We start from the raw sequence: 21,088 nt of genomic DNA, 5'->3' as shown, positions 1-21,088 counted from the left end.
GTCTGTTGTGTATTGTCAAATACAAAACTAACTTTTCAATTATTTAGGGTTATTCTGTTCCTTCTCATAGAACTCCGCATTCTCCAACATAAATACAATGTGGTGGGTATCAATATGAGAAAACAAAGAATCAAAGGCATGGATTATTTTTTGTACTACTATACTTCTTAAAATCATAATCTGATTAAAATAGCTTGCAACCAATTATAGGAGTGCTGATTTAGCTTTTTCAAATAACATATTGAGAAAAAAAGAAGTATGCTTTGTGGATTATTTTGATTAAAACTGGTCTTATTTAGATTGAAATTAATTATTTTAGGAACAGATAAAAGAAAACGTACAACAGGCTGCTTTCAAACCATACTAAAATTACCTGCATTAAGGTCTATGCCTATAAGGCTACACTGGTTCAAATTTATCTACAGCTCCAGAGTAAAGAAGGAGAAAGACAAACTTTAGGCTCAACAGCAATTCTCTCTTAGGAGAGAAAACGCTGGGGCTGACACCTGGGGTGGGAAGCATAGAGGTGCAGAAGCTGAAAGCACACAACAGGTAATTCAAAATCACAACCAAGCCCATGGCTAGCACTGCAGTCCCTCAGGATAGGTATAGGAGGGCTACACATACTCTTTAAAGCCTTTTATTTAACCACTGATTGAAACGCATTTTGCTAAAAGGAATTGATTTTGCTCTCAATGTATTACAGTGCATCATAGGAAATACCAAATGTCAGTTGTCTTAATGGCTGCAAACATCTGAAACAAACCCAAATACATTTGTTCATATGAAATGGGAACGTGCATCCAATGGTGAAAGTGATCCAAACAGCAATGCAGCTCCTGACAGAACACCTTGAAAGGTGTTCTGCGCTGCAGCTCAAAGAGCAGAGCAAACTGTGTACACAGGATGACACTAGCACAAACATATGCAGCTTAAGAATTTGATGTGCCTATGTTTTTTTGTTGTGTGCTGGATGCCATGCACTCTTTTACTGGCACTGCCATGATTTTAATACACATTTCTTCAGGTCTGTCACAATTAACAACACTGGATTCATGGCACACTTAAAGTCTGAAGATGGTTTTTCAAAAAAAAGAAACATCCTTCACTCTTCTGCTTGTTGCCCGTTTCTCATCATGAAAACTATGTTCTACTGAGCGCTTACAAGTATTGTAGCAGAAAATGAAGCCTAGTCATTTCCTTTGTGAAAATTCTGAGTGTCTGAATGCAAGATAACAAGCTGCTTTACAAACAGCTGCATCACTGCTTCTGCAGCGGCAAAGTATAAACCAAATACAAAAGAGAAAATGGGTCTGTAATGGCTAACAGTAGAACAGGAGTATTATTGCTTTCACTGACCACAATGTACAAAAATTGCTTCCATAACAAAGGCTCAAATCATACTGATTGTAAGTAGAATTATCTTCACAGTGTCGACTATTCTTGGGATTGTGAGCACTTCGTAGCAAGTAAACATTCCCAGAACCTCTGATCCTTGGTGTTGGCCATCGAATCTCTTACGTGAGTAATATCTGAGACCTCCACAGCCAGAACTGTGCATGGTGTCCACCTTCAAGGCAAAGGCTTCAACATCACATATTTCACTTCTGTAGCACACAGTACTTTCATCCCTGCTATAACATACTCCTACAGCAAAGCACTGTCTAGTATCCTATAGCATATCTGAGACATCCCTGAAAATTAAAGTAGGATTCAATGATCTTGCGTACCTTTAGGCATTCTGACCAATTAACACTGAGCTGATCTCTGTTCTCGCTGGGTATTGGTTATAACTCCAGTAAGTCACTGAGGAATAGCTCTGCTATCTGTCCATCTGTGACCTGAATAGAGTGCCAGAGGCTATAAATGAGAATCTTTCTCTGTGAAGTAGGTCGCTTACAGAAAATTAATCCTAAAATCTCCAGTCACTATGTTTAGACAGTTGGAGAAGACTTGCACAGGCAGGGGCATGGAGCACACATTAATGAGCTGTATTCAGAATGAAGTTATTTCAGGTGCCTTCAAGAAACAAAGAAACAAAAGCAGTCCAAATCAAGAGATGTTTTCTGAGATATTGCTTATTCATTACTTGCTGCACTGTAGGCAATATCAGCACTGTAAAACACGGTTTAAGCTTTACTTTAGATTTACAGAAGTAAAGGGTGTGCAGAATTATGCTTTATTACTATTCTATGGCTTAAATATACTAGACACGTTGTTTTAAACTGAATTAATTTAAAAGTTGGATTTCCTACTCTACTGAAGTCACAGTTGCAAACCAGGGGCAAGGGGTCAGGGGTCAGGGGCAAGTACATTCTTTAGCTGTCACTGATCTGCACCATACAGGTATGACAAGCATCACTGTCTTGGGATGACAGAAATGAGAAATTTGGTTGAATGGAGACTGGAGTACTTTCACTACAATATTTGGCATCTGGTAATAGTAACTAGCTCCACAAGATTTGACAGACATGAATGAAGCAGTCTCTGCAGCTGCTGTTCAGATTATAAATAGTGGCTGGAAGCAGACCAAGAGCCTGGCGGAGTGGGCACTACCAGTCAGCAGGAGAGGAACATCAGCCGGCTGCTAGCAACATGTTAGCCATGCTGGAAGTAAGAGCAATCCTTCCTGACAGCTGTGCTGGTGAGCTGTACAGAGCAGCTCGTCAAGCTCAGGGAAGCAAAGGGGACTTGTAACGATTTTACTCTCTTGAAACAGTATCAAATAGCTCTAGTGAAATCAGTCAGTGTAGCTTCTTCTTCCCTTCAGAAACATACAGGAAGAGTTTGAATTTACGTAAAATCCTTGGGTGAATCTGGAATGGAATTCTGCCAAAGATCCTTACGAAATGTGTCATACGAAATAAAGTCCTGCAAATGTTCTTCCACAGTGCTGTGAGAACAGTTACTACTCCTAGCTTAGTAAAAAAAAAACTGTAAATGGTGCTGTGAGGATAAGACAGTAAGCTTTAAAGGGCAACTTAAGATAACTTCATAAGCTCAAGATAACACCGAGGTACTGGGTTGGAAGAGTGAGGACTCTGCAATGGGCTACAGATGCAGCTGCTTCCATTCAGATATGACTTTGTTAGACACAGATGATGACTCTGTTGGAACAGAGGATGATAGCAGCATGCCACAAAGTATTCCTGAAAGCTCAAAAAAATCCTCTTTTATTCACACGGGGAGTTAAAGTCTTCAATTCACATCCTGATTTAGAAAACATTTCAAACAGGCATTTTGGGAATTTCACCCATTTACAGAGATTTCTAAGGGTATTACCTATGACCATCTATTCAAAGCTACTTCACAATAGAAAGAATTAAAACATGATGTCTTTAGAGTTTGTCCTGCTGCTTGTCCAAAGTATCACATGCTATGTAGCATGAAACTCAAATTTCTTAAGTCTTCCTCTCTCTAAAATATTCAAAACAAATTTGGAAATAGAAAAGCTTTGGTCATGCATTCAATTATACCTAACTAGGAGTCATAGAATAAACAGAAAGCTGAAGGAAGAGCAGTGGAGCAGACAGGCATCAGGTCCTACCTCACCATTCCAGGAAAAGGCAACAAAGAAAAATCCTGGTCACATAAAGTTGTACAAAGCTGTTTGTACAGGCTTAATAGATTCAAACACACAGTATGGTAGATTTAATTCAGACACTGCAATTGTGTGCTTGAGGGACATGGTCATCTACCATACAGTTAAATCATGAAAGTAAAAAAACAGCAAAACAGGGAAAGCTATGGAAGGAATGACAGTTTCTGTAAGTAGGAAGCCTAAGAAATAAAAAAAAAAGCCTATCTCTTCATGACTGCTGCTGATTGTGTTTTTATCTGAAGTTGCTATTAACTGGACACATGCAAAAGGAAATGTTATTTGATAACCTGGAATTTATTCTAATAAATGTTAAGTCTTCTCAAAGTTATAATCAAGAGATAATTACCAGGAAATTGCTTTGAGTTAAATATTTTCAGTGAGGATGATGAAAAGCTAATTAATATTCAAAAAAGATTTTATTCTTAATTAGAGCATTCACAAGAATTTTTAGCAAAGGAAGATAGGTACCCTGGGGAGAGAAGTAGGAATATTAACTAAGCATGAAATATATGCTCTTCCATGTGGGACAAGGAATATCCATATGATCTCAATGGAGTTACATCAGCACAAAACAAAAGAAACTTAGTTGTGAATCAGCTCTACAGATTGGAGTAACACACACAGTTTAAATGATAAATTCGTGCTGTAGCAAAAAGGAGGCTCAGAAGCATATTTGAAGTGAGGAGATATTCAGTATCCTTGAGCTCTTAAGTCCTTTCTCGGTGCAGATGACAGAAATGCAGAATCCTTTTCTGAAATTTGGATTAGAAGTGCCTATGAAGATGTTACAGCTTTCTCTTTCAAGGTGTTTCATACATGACTTTTTATTTGCATCTACCCTTTCAGTTTGATCAAGTTCTAAATTATCTAAAGCACACATGTAGCCCATGAACAGAAAAGCTGACTCTTTGATGTTGCTATAGACAACTGTTGCAACAGTTCTGTTATTTGGCATCTCTTGTCTTGCACTGCAGAAAGGTCAAAATCTTTGCAGAAGAGACTTGATGGATGAAGCTGACCAAAGAGGTTGAATAATGACACAGATTCCTTTCAACTCCTTTCACTGTGCGGCACATGACTACACAATGAAAATCAGTGGCTGTATCCTACTTATCTCCTACCACTCAAATCCAGGTACTGTACTTCATTAGACAGTCTTAATTCATCACAGGACCTACTGAAACCACCACAAGGCAGACAGGTTTTCAGCATGGAAGCTTATCACTGAGAAACAGACCTCAACTAAATTTTATTATTTTTAAGAAGGAAATACTTCATGGAAACACTTTTCACCGTATCTCAGAATTACATTCTTCCAAAAGATAACAAAGCTAGAGACAAAAATGCCCAAGTATGGTGATGTGCACAGCTTTCTGAAACACCAGGAGTCAATTGTAGTATCCTGGAAAGGTACTCCATAGGATGGAGAAGATTGGGTATTAACACAAAATGAATGCTTCAACTACAGTTCTTACCCATCAGGATTTAAATCCTATTCCTGACCCATGTTAAAGTGGGGTAAAAAGAGAAGAGTCACTCTTCCACACAGAATCAATGAAGAAACATTCTAAGCTTCTTGCACTGTCTGCTACTGAACTCTGGATGGATTTATAAAAGTGACATTCAAAGTCTGGTTTTCATTAAATTTACACTATTAGCATTTAATGCATGTCTTTTAAACATCATTTCAGAATGTGGAAGACTTGCATTTAGTCTGAATATCATGACAGCACTAAGAAAATCTTAATTTTTTCATTTTAAGAAGATCTCATTTTTGTCTTAGTCATTTAATTTCATTCAACAAGGAGACACTATGCTATCTTTTCATGAAGGTCATACAGCATAAAACAAAATCAATAACTCTGTTTTATAATTTTTAGCCATTTGCAAGAGCAAGCACAGCTAATTAATTCCTATGATTTTTCGCAAACATTAAAACCTTGGAGACCTAAAATTTCATCATGTATTCTGAAAAAAATAAAGATTTGTCCTCACTCCTCTACTGAAATTGCTCATCAATATCACAAAGTATTTTATTCTTATACCTGTAACGTAACTGATATTATTCAAAATTGATAACCAGTCATTCTTTTAGTCCATTCATTTAATACAGAATATAAGGAACAATTCCTTGCTGTTGCTATGGAGCCGAATACTTCAAACATTGCAACAGAACTAAATTTTCAAAAGCAACCTAAGTTACTTAGGAACTTACATCTCATTTTCTAAAATGACTAAGTATCTGGCTGTGAAGAAAGTCAAACTGAATAGAGGTGTTATGGCACTTAATCACTATACAAAAGCAATTATATGATGTGGTTATCAGGAAGTGAAGTACTAGGACACAATGACCCTGACATTAAAATGACCTGATTGAAAGCCACTTTCATTCTGTAACTCATCATTATACACAAGAATTTAAAGCAGTTTAACCTTAAATTCATACTTTGAATTAGTACAAATTAATTTTTCAGTGGCCCTAGGGAGACAAAAGCCTGTTTTTTTCAAAAATCCTACCTAGAACACATGCATCGATATAATCCATTCTCTGTCAGTACCATAAAAAATGAAAAGAGTGAATGTGACTGCCCTATGCTTCTCTCAGTCATTTATTGAGTGCTACTCTGGTTCTAAGAATTTCACTGAATTGTGCTATCAAGTACATCTCTGTGAATTTGAGCATCTCTCCCACCTTCACCACAGCCACGCTGTGACAGTAATGTCAAGGAACAGCTCTTTTCCTAGTGAACACACCGCCACCCCTAAGCAGAAGAGGGCCCAACACCCTGAGCATCTGAAGGCCCTATGAATTTGCAGGCTCCCCAGATTTCTCTGGTCCATACCAGCTGGTCAAACTGGTATGTGAATGCAGTCTGTATAATCAGACAGGCATCTACATAGTTTTCCAAAATCACTCCACAAGGCTCTATGCAATCTTCAGGCATTCCCGGCCCAGCTGAAACCCTTATGGCTACACATGGTCCACAATGGCACGTGACAACGTGGCCTCCAAAGCACTGCATGTATTTGGAAAGGACTCTGCAAACAGAAACTATGTCTTATGCCACAAGGACACAGCACAGGCCCATGCAATAATACATGAACACCACTTAGATGCTGACCCCCGGTGTCAAGGCCTGTATTTGGCAGTGTACATGTAGCTGATGAGGCAGCTGCAGCTATAGGCTGATTCTGCAGAGATAGCATGAAGGCCAGCTTTGCAGAGTGAAGGCAGACAGAACTGCAGCAGACTGGGCTGAGGAACTACACCACATTGAGCAGTGAGGTCGCTAAAGGCACCTCTCCTGGTCCCATAAATCAAATACTCACCACACAACAGGGTGGAGATCCTTTGCGAAAGCTCTGCTGCATTTCTAGGTACTTCCACAGCTTAATTTAGTGTGTGTTGCATCTCTGCCAACAACAGCAGGCATTACAAGTGTTCCAATGTGACAGATATATATGCACTTACACTAGATTTGTTGGAACTCTTTTGTCAGTTATACAGGGATCACCTTAGTCTCTAAGACCCTCTGATGCTGGTTCCTCACGTAGTACCACAACAAATTGAATTTAGCAGAACAACAGTTGCACATGCAGAACCTTATAAATCCTCTATGAGGAACAGAAAGATCTTCCATAAATGACAAATATAAATATTTGGAATGAAGTGACCCTCAGATTTCCACTGCAAAAGGTCTTCCTACCAGAATGCAACAGAAAATCAACATGATACCCTTCCTGACACAAATATTTTCAGTAACACAGCTGCTGTGTGAGAGGCCCGAACAATGCTTATGTGCATTCAGGATGCATTCTAGCAAGGTTCAAAACTTTATCAGCAAGCTTTTACTTGAGCTTTCCAGGAACTTAAGTTATCATAACAGGAACTCACACCAGGAGAAGAGAGTCAGATGCGTGAAATAACCTAACAAGTAGACAGGGCAGTGTGACAGCAATGCCAGGGAGCACTCTACGGTGTTATCTCTGAGGAAAAGAGAAGCACAGCTCTGAATCATAATGTTGACAGGAAGTATAGTTTTATGCTGGATCTGCTAAAGAGAATATAGTGGATGTAATCTACCTCCTCCAGGTGTAGATGTTCAAAGGCTAAAAGAAATATCATCAGATGGCAAATTTATCTGACCAATGTTAGGCACCTATCTAGGATAAAAGGCATTGGGCACAGTAGAACAAAAAATTTCCAGGCCCTAATGTCACAAGAACATGGCAAAATTTCCTGTTTTCCCCCCAGAAAATCCACAGCACAGCTTGCTACAAAGGAATTACTACCTTAATTGGGTTTAATTGCATAGCCTACCTATAAGTAAGGGAAAAATCCTCTGTAATGTTAATTCATCTGGCAAAAATGATACAAACCAAAGAGCATGATACTAAAAAACTAGTGTGGGTCTTCTGGATTTAGACATAAAACCAAAATTTTTATTTTATGTGAAAACTAACTGCTCCCAGACCTTGATCCTGTATTTCTTGCAAGGGTGCAAAGTGATCAGTAAAAGCATGCAAAGCTAAATGGCTTATGAAATTCAGTCAGCACTACTCCATATAAAATCTAGACAAAAATTAGTTTGGTTATGTGTATTTTTTGCATAAGGGCTTCATTTGAATATGAGACAATTATTCTAAAAAATAAATCAGATACTCATGTTATATGTTTTTAATATAGAGAGTCTTCTGAACTGCTTTTTTCTGCTTTGTCAAACTTTAGTTTTTAAATATGATTTTTTTCAAGAACTGGACATACCTAATCCATTTGGTAGGATCCTTTCAATAAACAAAAAGATCAAGGAGCTTTATCAAATTTACCACAATTTTTTTTGCACCACACAGACAGTCCTATGTTGGCTTTAAACTGGAGTATCAGAGAATCAGAGAATTGTGGAATAATCACTAAGGCTGGAAAAGACCTGTAAGATCATCTAGTGCAACCACCAACCCATTCCCATGGGTTGAACCACGTCCCTCAATGCCACATCTACACATTTCTTGAACATCTCCAAGGATGGTGATTCCACAACCTCCCTGGGCAGCCAGTTCCAAAGCATTACCATTCTTTCTGAGAAGAAATTCTTCCTAATATCCATCCTGAGTCTCCCCCGGTGCAACGTAAAGCTATTAGTTCTTCTCCTATCACTGTTAACTGGGAGGCCAATCCCCGACAAATTCCTCTAGGGAGTTTTAGAGTGCAATGAGGTCTCCTCTGAGCCTCCTCTTCTCAGACTGAACAATCCCAGATCTCTTAGCTGCTCCAGATTTATGCTCCAGATCTTTCACAGCTTCACTGCCCTTCTCTGAGCACATTCCAGGGCCTCCATTTCTTTCTTGTAGTGAAGGAACCAAAACTGAACACAATACTCAACGTGTGGCCTCACCAGAGCTGAGTACAGGGGGATGATCCCTCCTCCTGCTGGTTGCATTATTTCTGATACAAGCCAGGATGCTATTGGCCTTCTTGACCACCTGGGCACACTGCTGGCTCATGTTCAGCAAGATGCCAACTAACAGCCCAAATTATTTTCCTCTGTGCAGCTTTCCAGCTACTCTGCCCCAAGCCTGTAGTGATGAGTGGGGTTGCTGTGACCAAAGTGACTGGGCACTTGTCTTGCTGAACTTCATCCCATTGGCCTCAGCCCAACTATTCAGACTGTCCATATCACTCTGTAGAGCCTTCTTACCCCCAGGCAGATTGACACTTCCTCTAAGCTTGGTGTCACGTGCAAACTTACTGAGGGTACACTCAAACCCCTCATCGATGTCATCAGTAAAGATACTGAACAGGACAGGCTCCAATACCAACCACTAGTGAACAGCTGCCTACTGAATTTAACTCCATTCACCATCACTTGCTGGATCTGGCCACCCAGTCAGTTCTTTACTCAGCAAAGAATACATCTGTCTAAGCCATGAGTTGCCACCTTCTCCAAGGGAAGTTAACAGATACAGCATACTTAGCTCCTAAGCTGAGCTCCACATGTGCCTGAAGTAAAAAAAATTCCAGGGGACAGAAGTGTTCAGTCATTTCTGTCCAAGCCCCTTTGCTGTATAACCACTGGATCTAACCCTAGCAGCTGCTTAAGGTACTCAGAAGATTTAACTATACCAAAGGAACAGGAGCTGCAACCACCTCAAAAAAACACTCTCCTTCTCTGTTCCCTCTTAATGCAAGCAGAATTTGGCAGAGCATTTCTCATGACTTCAAATGGAAAAGAATCCATAACTAAAATAAAATATCTGTTGACAGCTATCTAGGGCTTAGGCTTCCATGGTCAATCCCCCAGGAGTAATTTATCTAATCGATTAAAAATTAGCTAATTTGTAAGTTCATACGGGCTTCATTAACACAACTTGAGCACTTCTCAAATGGTAAAAGAGTCCTTTCTGGAGCATATTTCAGTCCACAATTAATAATTCACCATCAGTGAAAGTGGAAATACTTTATGACTTAAGATGATGGACACCTTGTAACACAGGTCAAACGTAATGTAAATTCCCCTGAGCTCTATCTAATCATATTCTTATAAATGCCAACAAGAATATAGTAATTGATAGACTTTCAAGCTTATATCACTGCAAAACATGGTTCTCTGTGGAGTGATTTCTGCCTTCAGTATTCTTCTCCAAGGAGGGGAGGTAGTTAAGAAAGAAGTAATACAGAAAAGACTAGGATAAAGCAAATTGATCTTTTGTCTCAAACACGAACTGTTAAAGGCTGAAAGTATATGTATTTATATCCTTCTTGGAAATTTGAGAAAAAAAGTTTTGTTCTGCCTCAAGAATAGTAAGTAATACAGTCATTCATACTATCATGACCACTTTATGCTATCATCAGGCAATCCAGATAGCAGTGAAACCATAACCACCCAGCATATAAAAATGTTAGAACTCAGTATCTACCTATGTGTATATACAGTTTCTCATATGGGAACGACAAGTCACACATGATCCACAGCTATGCCTGAGACCACACACAAGACAGAGCACTGCACTGGTGTTAGTAAGAGAAGGATTGAAGTTGTATCACGTGTATTCAATAAAGCATCACTAAAAATGCACTCAGTTATAGATTTCTTTCCTTTTTCTAAAGTATATTCCTTAAGTATGGGTTTTGGCCATAGGTTTGGCCCTGCTGCCTAAAGAACTTAACATAGATCTTTGCTGGATACATGTGCAATACACAGGAGAATAAAACACACAGACCAAGTACAGTGACAAAGAGATCTTTGGAAGTGCAGGTGAGTGGGCAAACAGACACTGTACCTGGCACGGGGTAGACAGGCTGAACAACTTGGAAATGCAAAGAGCCTACATTTGAAAAACCTGATCTTGCTGTAGATGTCCCTGTTCACTACAGGGAAGTTGGACTAGATGGTCTTCAGAGGTCCCTTCCAACTCTAAAAATTCTATGATCCTATGGTAACACAAATCTTCAGCTCTTTTTTAATTTCCTTTCTCTAGAACTGTGTGGCCATTTGAATTATTTCTATGTGGATGGTAATACATAACCTGAAACCAAGGTCTAAACTATTCTCCAGTTTCACAGAACAAGATTATGACTCCAGAGTCCATTTCAGAATATAAAACAGTAAATGAACAAATCTGGAAAAGTTTATTTATCACTTGGTTATCAGTATACCTGGTTGTGTGTTTGTTCCGTGCTGTTAAAAATGAATAGACTAAGTTTTATGCTTGAAATGAAGCAGCTACCTATCAGCTACTATGAACTTTTAGTCTTCTTATATATTATACTTCTTACTAGCCATTTGGCCATAATTTTAAGAGGTCCTCCTTTGGAGAAGCACAGCATATGTCTGCACAGATGATAGCAAACTGGGTGATACTCTTATCTGCAAAACATAGGAGAGTCTTGTAGTCAAACAGGCAAAATTCCAGACTAAAGAAAGCCCTCCAGCTCCTCACCAAGAATTAATCCCAAACTGAAGGGGGGGAGCATGAACAGTTCAAGTATTTTGGTCATGAAATATTTTCACTCATCAATTTCCTTAACCAATCAGGACAAAACAATGAAGTTTGAGTGATCAGGCGCTGAAAAGTATATTGAGTTGTCCTAAATAACACCCCCTCTGTCCTTGCTTTTCACCAAAGGCTTCTCATTTCAAGGTTCATGAATGTTAGAAAATTCTTTTGAGACTTGGGGGATAAATAACAATGTGTTTTCTTTACTGGTAACCTTGGCCATTCATGGCTTTCTTTTCCTGAGAAGATATTTTTTAAACGTGTGTCTGAAAAATATTTTTAAGTATGCACTGAGGCTTCCAATTCAAATAAGGTATGAGATTTGTAGTTTCAATGTATTAAGTTTTTCCAAAGAGGATTTTTAAAGAATAGCACTTTACAAAGCAGCCACTTCTTCATAAAAATTTTTCACTGTGATTTTTTTCTGGAGAATGCTGGAGCTTTTTTTTTTTTGTGTCCACACTATTTGATGCTAATGAAATTTGAGTGTTGAAAAAAAAGTTTTAAAAGACAGTAGTGGAAGAGGTATCTGCTAAAGTTATAAGTGGTGATCTAACTTCAGCAGTGATTATCAAGATTGAGCTCCAGTGTATTAAACCTCTTGGGCTTCTTCATGGTGTCCTGGGAAAGCTAAGTTTGCAGTTGATCCCTGTAAGTGGTAGAAAGGCTTCCTATGAGGACTCATATGACTCTGAATGAAGGAAGTATGAGTGAAGAAAATATGAGATATGAACTACCTACATAAGATCACCTATATCTGCAGCTGGAATCCTTGAAAAGATTACTTCATTCTTCAGCTTAAAACTCAGATAAAAGCAGATCTTCTATATATTATACATGAAAATAATCCTAAACAAAAAATAAAAGTCTCAGACACACACAAAGTATCAGAACATACAAAATAAAAAGTTCACTGGGCAACTAAATTACTGGTAATAACATGTAGAATAAAGAGAATAGCTCTGTACCCATGCCTAAAGACAACAGAAAAAAGTAACTGCATTAAGACTTGTAAAAGGAGTTACAAGTTTTAGAAAAATATATATTTTCTATATAAAAATAAGGTAAAGGACACAAGCAAAAATAAGTAAAAACAAATAAAAAAATAAAATTCACCTCTCCATTCTGCCGTAGAAAACCACCCCAAGGAGGCTGATTTTGTGTTATATATCAGGTATTTGTAGAGCTAAATTTTATAGTTGCTGAAGTATTAATCTTTTCATATCATCCATGTTTGGGATTGGTTGAACACAATGGATGTATTCTTTTAAAAAGTGAAAGTTCGTTCTTTAAGCAATTTAACTCCTTTTCCTTTCTACTAGGTTTTTTTTTTTTTTTAATTGTTATGTATGTGATTGAAAGAGGAAAAATTACATGTTCCAAGTTATACGCCTTTTTTTTTTTTTAATTTAAATTGCACAAGAATTGTATTTCTCTTCGAAGAATGTAATGACAGTTACATGCTTGCCCCTGAGCATGGTATTTACAACATTTTTTTTCAAACACCCAGCTCTCATCTTCTGAATTACCCCTTGGAGCTCTCATTAAATAAATGGCAGGAAGTGGATAATCCACGTGCTCCAGACTAGCATTTGCTTAGCTGCTCAAAAGAGACAGTAAAATTTCTTAAGTATTGGGCTATTTTTAGTTTTGGCTCTCATCCATTCCTTCAATCTATCAGTTGCAGAGTTGCTTTATTTGAAAGAGCTCAGCAACACATACAGCATGGCCATTACCCTAACAGCAGACAGAATTCCTCTTCATCTCTCCTTCCATACCTGCAAACATCTTATTAAAATGTGACAGTATAAGCTGTACTACACAGTGCTTGACATACTGCTGGTTTAAAAACATGTAATAGTTTATTACATATTCCAGATTCCCCATAGAATTTTCAGAAATTGTCATCATCAGGAGAATGAGAAACAAGTAAAGGTGTGCATAAACACAAGATCTTCACTTCAAATCACTGATTCCTAGCAAGAACTTTTATTGTGAAGGATAGCCTGGTTCTGCTACATTGCTGCTTAGGCAAAAGAGTGGGAAGCTGTAAGAGTTGGGTCAGGGAGGAAAGGGAGAGTTGTATTTTTCCTTGTGTTTTTTCATCAGACCACCAGGGTCTTGCTGGCAGAGAGGCAGAAGAGGTAAAAGAACAGCACAGCTAGGATCTTCATAATGTCAAATAAATGTTGTTTGAGGTGAAATCAAGACCTACTTCTTAGGTGCTCTAATAATCTCTCTTTGCTTACAATGACAGTGGGAACTGATTGTCTTTGAGCTGGTTCTCTAAATGTGTACCAAGAAATAATAATCTTTTTATCAAAAGAGTAGTTGAATTTACTAGTCTCTCCAGTGCCCTAAGATGCTACAGTTCTTTATAGCACCATGCAATTCAAATACAGTTACTCCCTTTTATATTATAGAGATACCTTTTTAAAAAGACATCTAGCTTTAGCAGTCTCCATTCTTGGAAGTTTTCAAAACCCAACTAGATAAAGTCCAGAGCAGCCTGGTCTGATCTCATAGCTGACCTGCTTTGAGAAGGAGCTTCTATTACAGTCTTCCTGATTTTCTGCACAACACAAAAGTACCCTAAGATCAGGCTAGATAGCATTTAAAATCCAGAATGAAAAATATATTGTGTGCACCACCTGCACTACTTGGTAAGGAAGTGGTATGTAACACCATAAAGAGCATCCTAATAATGGGATTTGACTATAAATTCAAGTTACAAGGCAGCACAAAAACCTGTTATCTCAAAACTTTTCTTCAAAGCCAACTTAACAATTAAACACAATTCATAAAGTATTTTTACCATAGTATAACTAAAATATTTAAGCTTACAGAAGCACATTTGTAATACACACAGTGAAAAATCTACTAAAAAGATTTCTGCATGGAATTTTTAATGATAACTCAGTGAAAGAGCACAAGCTAGCAGCAAGATCTTAGGCTTGGGTTTTTTTGTTTGTTTGCTTTTTTGGTTACAGAATTGGATTTACATGCAGCATTATTAAAAGTTAAGCTATCTAGACAGAAAATACCTAAGATACCAACATCATTTGAAATGAGTCTGTTTTCACTAAGGCGGTGAGTCAAATTTTCATATTAAAAACTTACTTGAATACAAAAATAGGAATTTTAATGAACAAGCAACAAACACACACATGTATATTGTCAATTTGAAACATTAAGTTATAGAAATAAGTTTCATTAAGTTTAGATGGAACATCTTCATATATGACATGAAAAAATGATGTAATAGGTTCAAGTCACAGTTGACACAAAATTGAAGACTTTCAAGATTTGTCCCAGAAGAATCCTCTTATAGTAAGCTTTGTTTCTGAAAGCGTGTTTTATCCCACAGCTTTCTACTGTGCCAAGAAATTGAATAAAACTTGTTATGAACAAATGTATTCTTTTCAAGGGGGAAAAAAAGCAAATTCATCAAACAGTTACCAAAACATCCCAAGCAGCATTTACAGATTTTGCCAGACATACTATTCAGTTTTTGTATTTGAATTATATTCTAAAGCTGAATAAGCTTAGAAAAGTATTCCTTTGGGCTCATTCAGACATCTAGGCACTCTACATACTGTGCACCAGTGTAATTAAATTTGCATTGAAAAGTCAGGTACAGTCACATCAGAAGTGGTTAAAAACTCATTAGCATCTACTTTCTCCCTGAACTCCATTTTATGATCAAACTATTTTTTAGTTTAAAAAAATAGAAAACAAAACATAATTGCAAAACAAAACAAAACAAAACAAAACAAAAAAACCCACCCACAATTTAAGGAATATAGAAAACAGCAAAGGTAAAAAGACAGGGAGAAAAAATAAGAAAGACTCTAAGGAGACCAAGACTTAATAAAGAAAGAAAATTTGTTCTTCCTTCAGTCTTATTTTTAATATTAGATTTTATTAACTAGCTTTTGTTGCAAAAAAAAAAAAAAAAAAAAAAACCATCCCTGGACTAGCCATCATTCAGCAAAGGACTGATCAGTGTCTCGGCCAAAATTATTAAAATTAAATGCCAGCTTAGGCTACTTATTACTTTCATTTCTTCTGGCAATATTTAATAACGATGGCAATGTTCAGGCTATTCATGACAAATATAAAGTTCCCAGGTAATAATTCTTCATAATTCAACATTAACTATCACAGTTTTAAAAAAAGGCAAGAGATTTAACTGCAGGGGTTTATCTTCCTGTGCAAGGCTCGTAACAGTTTAATATTGTTCTCAAGCAGTTGACTGGAATCACACTGCTTGTGGACAGCTTTAGGACTTTCCAGTTAAGGATAAATTGAAGTAACTAGTCAGACTTTTGTTCTATTACACTTGCGGGACATGAATGGGACTTGCTAGATAAAGTTCATCTCAATACTTACAATTATTTACTGAAATAATAAGAAATTAAAGTTCTAATAACAAAACACTAGTGAATTAAGTAATGCTTTTATTCAGCTTTGGGGGTATAAATGGACAGAAAATAACTATAAATACTAAAGTAGTCTACAATTATGCTGCAGAAATAACACAAGCCCAACTAATCACACCAGGACATACAAAGTGCAGAGAAGAATGCTTGCAGAAGACGACGTATCTGTCCAGAGAGATGAGTTCGAACAAAATGAGATACAACATTTCTCAGGTGTGCAGATTAAAAATGACAAGCGAGATGTAGCCTACAGCATGAACTCCATGCTTCTGATTCTGACCTTGTTAACGTCTATCAGAGCCTTCCAGTTCACACAAAAACATAAGAGTTCCCTCCCTGAATGACTGTTCTGACAACAACCCCATCAACCTCCTACCCCCAGCCTCTGCTGCAATGACGCTGCGCACAGCTGAGCTCGCCCAGCCCTCAGCAGCAGCGCAGTCCCACCTGCATCGCCACCTTGTGCAGTGCTGTGGCACCCTGCTGGCCATGAAGCTCCAGTCTCTGCCAGTGGCTCCACCTAAGCCTGCCCTGTGCTCAGCCTACACCATCGCTTTTGGACCTTCACCAGGTGAGCAGGTCCTGTCACACCGAGGCAGAACATAGCTAAATCGAAGTAAAGCAGCTGATTTCCAACCTAAGTTCCGACAACGACTTGTAAAACATAATCATGTAACTGGTATCTTTTGAAATACAAGGATTTTTAAACGGTAGCTTCCCTTGGATTGAGACAGTGTTCCTTGACTCTCAGACACATACAAAAAGGCTTCTCTTCCTGCTATACAAAAAAATGGTCAGAAAGTGTTAGCAAGCATTTTCTTCTTTGTTAAATAATAGTATATAAGAAGTGTCTTCGGTTGTTGTTTTTCTTCTTTTGCTTCATTACAAGCTTGTAGCTGCCATCAGCAAGACAAATCTGATGTCTTTTGCGAATTATCATAAGAAATGTCATCATTCTATATTTAGAGATATGCACTCACACTGCATACATGAAGATGAAAGAAAAAAGCCTGGTAGTTTTGTTACCTCTGTTCTACCCCATCCACAATTACACCAGGTAGCTTTGAAAACATCTTCAGTCATGCTCAGTGCAAAGCAATTTGTGGTACTACACGACATACCAGAAGTCATATTTACACTTACACAAATAGAGAGAAGATCTTGCAACTACCATTAAATACAAACAAAACAAATCCCACAGTCTGTGGACCTTATCACAACTACTTTCCCCCCAAATAGTGAGAATTCCAACATAAAAGCAACAAGTTTAAAAGTACTCTTTACAGAACACTAATAGACATGCAACATTCATAAAATTCCTTCAACATGCAAATAGTGCTCTTACAAGGCACCAATTCTTCTAAAACATGTAATAGATGCTCTGGTAATAGCTGAAGTATAAAAATAAACACAATAATTCTGCTAAAAAATTAGTGCAAAAGTATAATTTTTTTCTCATTTGAAAAAATGTAAAAGAATATTCCAGGTACTTCTATTTGTTCTCTCACAAAAATGAGAAGTTTTGAATAATTTCATCTCTGCTCATTCCAAATTATTTGAATGACATATCTAAAGTTCTGCTGTTCCCCAAATTTTGATGAAGGGCATAAAGCTGTATTGAGACCATTTACTAAAAAAAAGGAATGTAGTATTTCTAGCTTTCCTCTAAGTTCATTAAATATTTATGTTACTCCCCATGGTCTCAGTACATAATGTGTTTTATTGAGTTCCACTTTCAATAATTTTCAACAAACAAGATACATCCATCTTAACTCATTTAAATAAAAAGTCTTTGTTTTTTACAGAACACAGTGGAATACAGCATTCATAGAAACATGGAATGGTTTGAGCTGCAAGGAACCTTAAAGACTCCATAGTCGCAGCTCCCCTTCTACTTCCCTTCTAGTAGAAGATACCTACTACTAGATCAGGTTGCTTCCAAGTGCAATGAATTATAATTCAGTCTGGAGCAAAACTACACATCTCCTGTGTTCTGAAAAAAAAATTGAAAAATGTTATCAACTATCATAACTGTTCAGTTAAAGGCTGCTTTAAACTGCATAATCCAGAAGCAGTGTAAGAGTCTTTTCTTCCAACAAGTTATCACTGAAAGGCCGAGCCAATGCTACCAGTTATTTAAATAAAAATTGCAAAAATAATTTAACTGGAATATTCTGTGAAGTGGTTATCTTTACTAAGATCTCAGTCACTGAAATAACGCTTCCTGTTAAAGGGATGCCTGTACTAATGAGCTTTCAAATTATCATGCTCAGCTGAATAAATTGCAAAGTAATACACTCCTAGTCTCATCCCTAGAGACTTCCCCATACATGGTTTTGTTTTTTTGTGAGAACAAAGATTATATTGCAAATCTGAAAGCCAGTCTTGTATTTTGTTTTATTTTATTAAAAACCACATGATTTAATTCTTAACTGAGCTAGGTAGAAGCCATGGCATGGAAAAGGTCCCTTTAACAAGGAAGAATCATTTTATTAGGATGTGGGAATTGAAGCTGTACCTATGGGTAAATGGCAATGCATTCTGGGTTGGTTCAGCCCTTGGTTCTGAGTTCTGTGTCACTTCTGGCGTAGCTCTCTCGTCATCTGTCCCGTTAATGCTTTCTGGCGTTAAAGGAGACTGAATATCCCCTCCAGCCGATTCCTTATGTAAAACAAACAAATGATAAATTAGAATTACAAACTGGCCTGCTCATGATGACAATGTGCTAATAAGCATAACTTTAATTCTTACATAAGATACGAATTTTAGGCAATATTAATGTGAGGCTCCCGGATTTCCAGTGTTCCCCACAGACATGTTTCATCACGTGATTTAATTTAGAAGCGTATTACCATCAGATTCACACTGATGGTTTTATGTCTTGCACATAAAACATAACTGACATGATTTGCAAGCATTCAGCATTCTTCTTATTACAGATGTCATTCACTCTTGCCTGATATTTACATTCAGTCACAAACCTACAACTACTCACTCCCAGGATTCTTACCCCTTACTCTATATTCTAACACAAAGAAACAAATTTTGCTATTTGATTCAAAATCCAGACTTCATATTCAGCATCAACCTAAGTGAAGAGTCTTTGCTACTGCAGTCAGACGTAGAAGACTCCTTTGTAAATAATGCTTGGTCAGTACAGTCCTTGCAAAACTTATGGTCACTTTAGCCCAGTTCTCATTCTTGTTATTCATGGTACCAGCTGGGAAGAGCAACATTCCAAATACAAGCAGGCAGCTTCCACTGCTGCTATGTAACTTGATACCTCAAAAGCTTGATGGCAGTCTCTTAGCCAGAAGGCACACATTGTACCAGAATATGCCTTTGTGTTTTGATCATCAAACATTAGTTGCTGATCTCTAAACACTGAAAACTATTTCCTTTTAAAAAAAAAGTACACCATATAGCCCACATCCATTAGAACACTACAGGACTTTCAATCCCTGTACATGATTTAATTTCAGTATTTTCTTTCCCATTATACACTTCATCAAATAATGGCTGTCACAGAAAAGAGTGATAAGCTAAGTAGCTTGTCCTACTTGAAATACCTTAGTAAGCTTTTAGTCATGAAGTGGCAAAATCTAACTCATGAAAGAAGACTTTCATTTAGAGTTAAATCAACATCATGAGCACACAGCAGAAGATGGCTGAATAAGAACTGTTCTAAAAGCCAAGCATCTCCTACGGACTCTTACCATCTGCATGGGTAATGGCTAAGGCAGCTACTTCATATTATTAAACTGAAGCAAAAGCACATTCTCTGAAAGGTTAAGTGCTCCTCTTTCCAGCTCTTTGACATTACCTAGAAAGCTGAAGAATAGCATTCTCAGAAAGAATTGCAAAGTATCTGACTCATAGTCTTAAAAGACCAAGGTCTAATTTTTAGCATCTACTTGTAGCCTTCAACTAGCTTACAGGGCAGTACTGAATCTACATCTATAGGAAACATGGCTCAGGACTTTGAGACTTACCATGGAAAAACTCAAGATCTTATGAGAAAAATAAGATCTGGTTGTTGCCATCACCTTCCACAAAGCCCTGGTGTCATTTATCCAAGAATACTGTAATTCACATTTTTCACTGTGCTTTGAATTACAGTAAGGAGATGAAGCACAATAGTTATTAAAACTGTGTGTTTATTCTGACATCTCTCTCACATGATATACATATCTCACATTCTGACTCTACAACATGAATTAGAGAGTGATACAGAGTAGCACTAAAACATTTTAATACTCACTTGAACTTCATCTTTTATATTTACTATTTATCAAGTAATCCTATGCACATATATAACTTTCTCCAATCTTATTAAATTCTGGTGGGTTGTAAAGCAGAAAATAATTACTTTATCCTAATTTGCCACACAAATATAAAGTGTTATTTGTAATATAAATGCAAATAATTTATTTCATGAATGTAAACTGCTCTCGACTTTTGGGAGGAAATCTGTTACTTTATACTCAAAAGTTACCTCGTATGATAATATCCTAAAAGTCAAAAATAAACCTTGATTTTTACAGAACAATTTTGCTGAACTGAAGTTGAATTGAAATTAAGTGTGGAAGGAGAGTATAATAGGCAAGATAATCAGACACATACATTGTGTTATATAAATTATGCATTTCTGTCTATTATTATCCTCTGATGTGATAAAGTTTCCACCTACATTAAACGAAAGGCCGTATGCACCCAAAAGTTTCTGCTACTTCCTCTTTTTCCCCAGCTACACTTTATGTTCTAAAAAAATATATACTGTAGCCCATGAAAACTGGTTTGCTTGTATCTTTAAGTTGAAATTCCTGCAACACTATTATTATGCTGATAAAGCCACAGATGATCTATTAGAACATGTTAATTACAAAAGCATGAAAGAATTCTCTTCAGCAGAAAAAAAGATGTGCAAGTTCCATCTTTGCCTATTTCTTAGTAAGGCACTGTCACAGACTCTCAATTTGAGTGAAAATTAAGTGACAAAAATTCAAGCAAACATGACAGTTTTTGTAATACCTAAAGGCTCACTGCCTGT

The 21,088-nt window shown here is 37.2% G+C and overlaps 1 protein-coding gene across 1 annotated transcript in view; it reads right to left on the bottom strand.

Annotated features, from left to right (window-relative positions):
* HOMER1 (homer scaffold protein 1) overlaps positions 1 to 21,088 on the bottom strand; it is a 93,524-nt gene that overhangs the window by 32,036 nt on the left and 40,400 nt on the right. Inside the window, exon 5 of the mRNA XM_085213676.1 lies at positions 18,557 to 18,699. Within this exon, the coding sequence (XP_085069802.1) occupies positions 18,557 to 18,699 (143 nt within the window). The remainder of the gene's footprint in view (positions 1 to 18,556; positions 18,700 to 21,088) is intronic.

This window comes from Meleagris gallopavo, chromosome Z (assembly GCF_905368555.1).
Source record: "Meleagris gallopavo chromosome Z, MGAL_WU_HG_1.1, whole genome shotgun sequence".
NCBI classification, from domain to species: Eukaryota; Metazoa; Chordata; class Aves; order Galliformes; family Phasianidae; genus Meleagris; species Meleagris gallopavo.
This window is presented reverse-complemented; position numbering and strand designations above follow the sequence as displayed.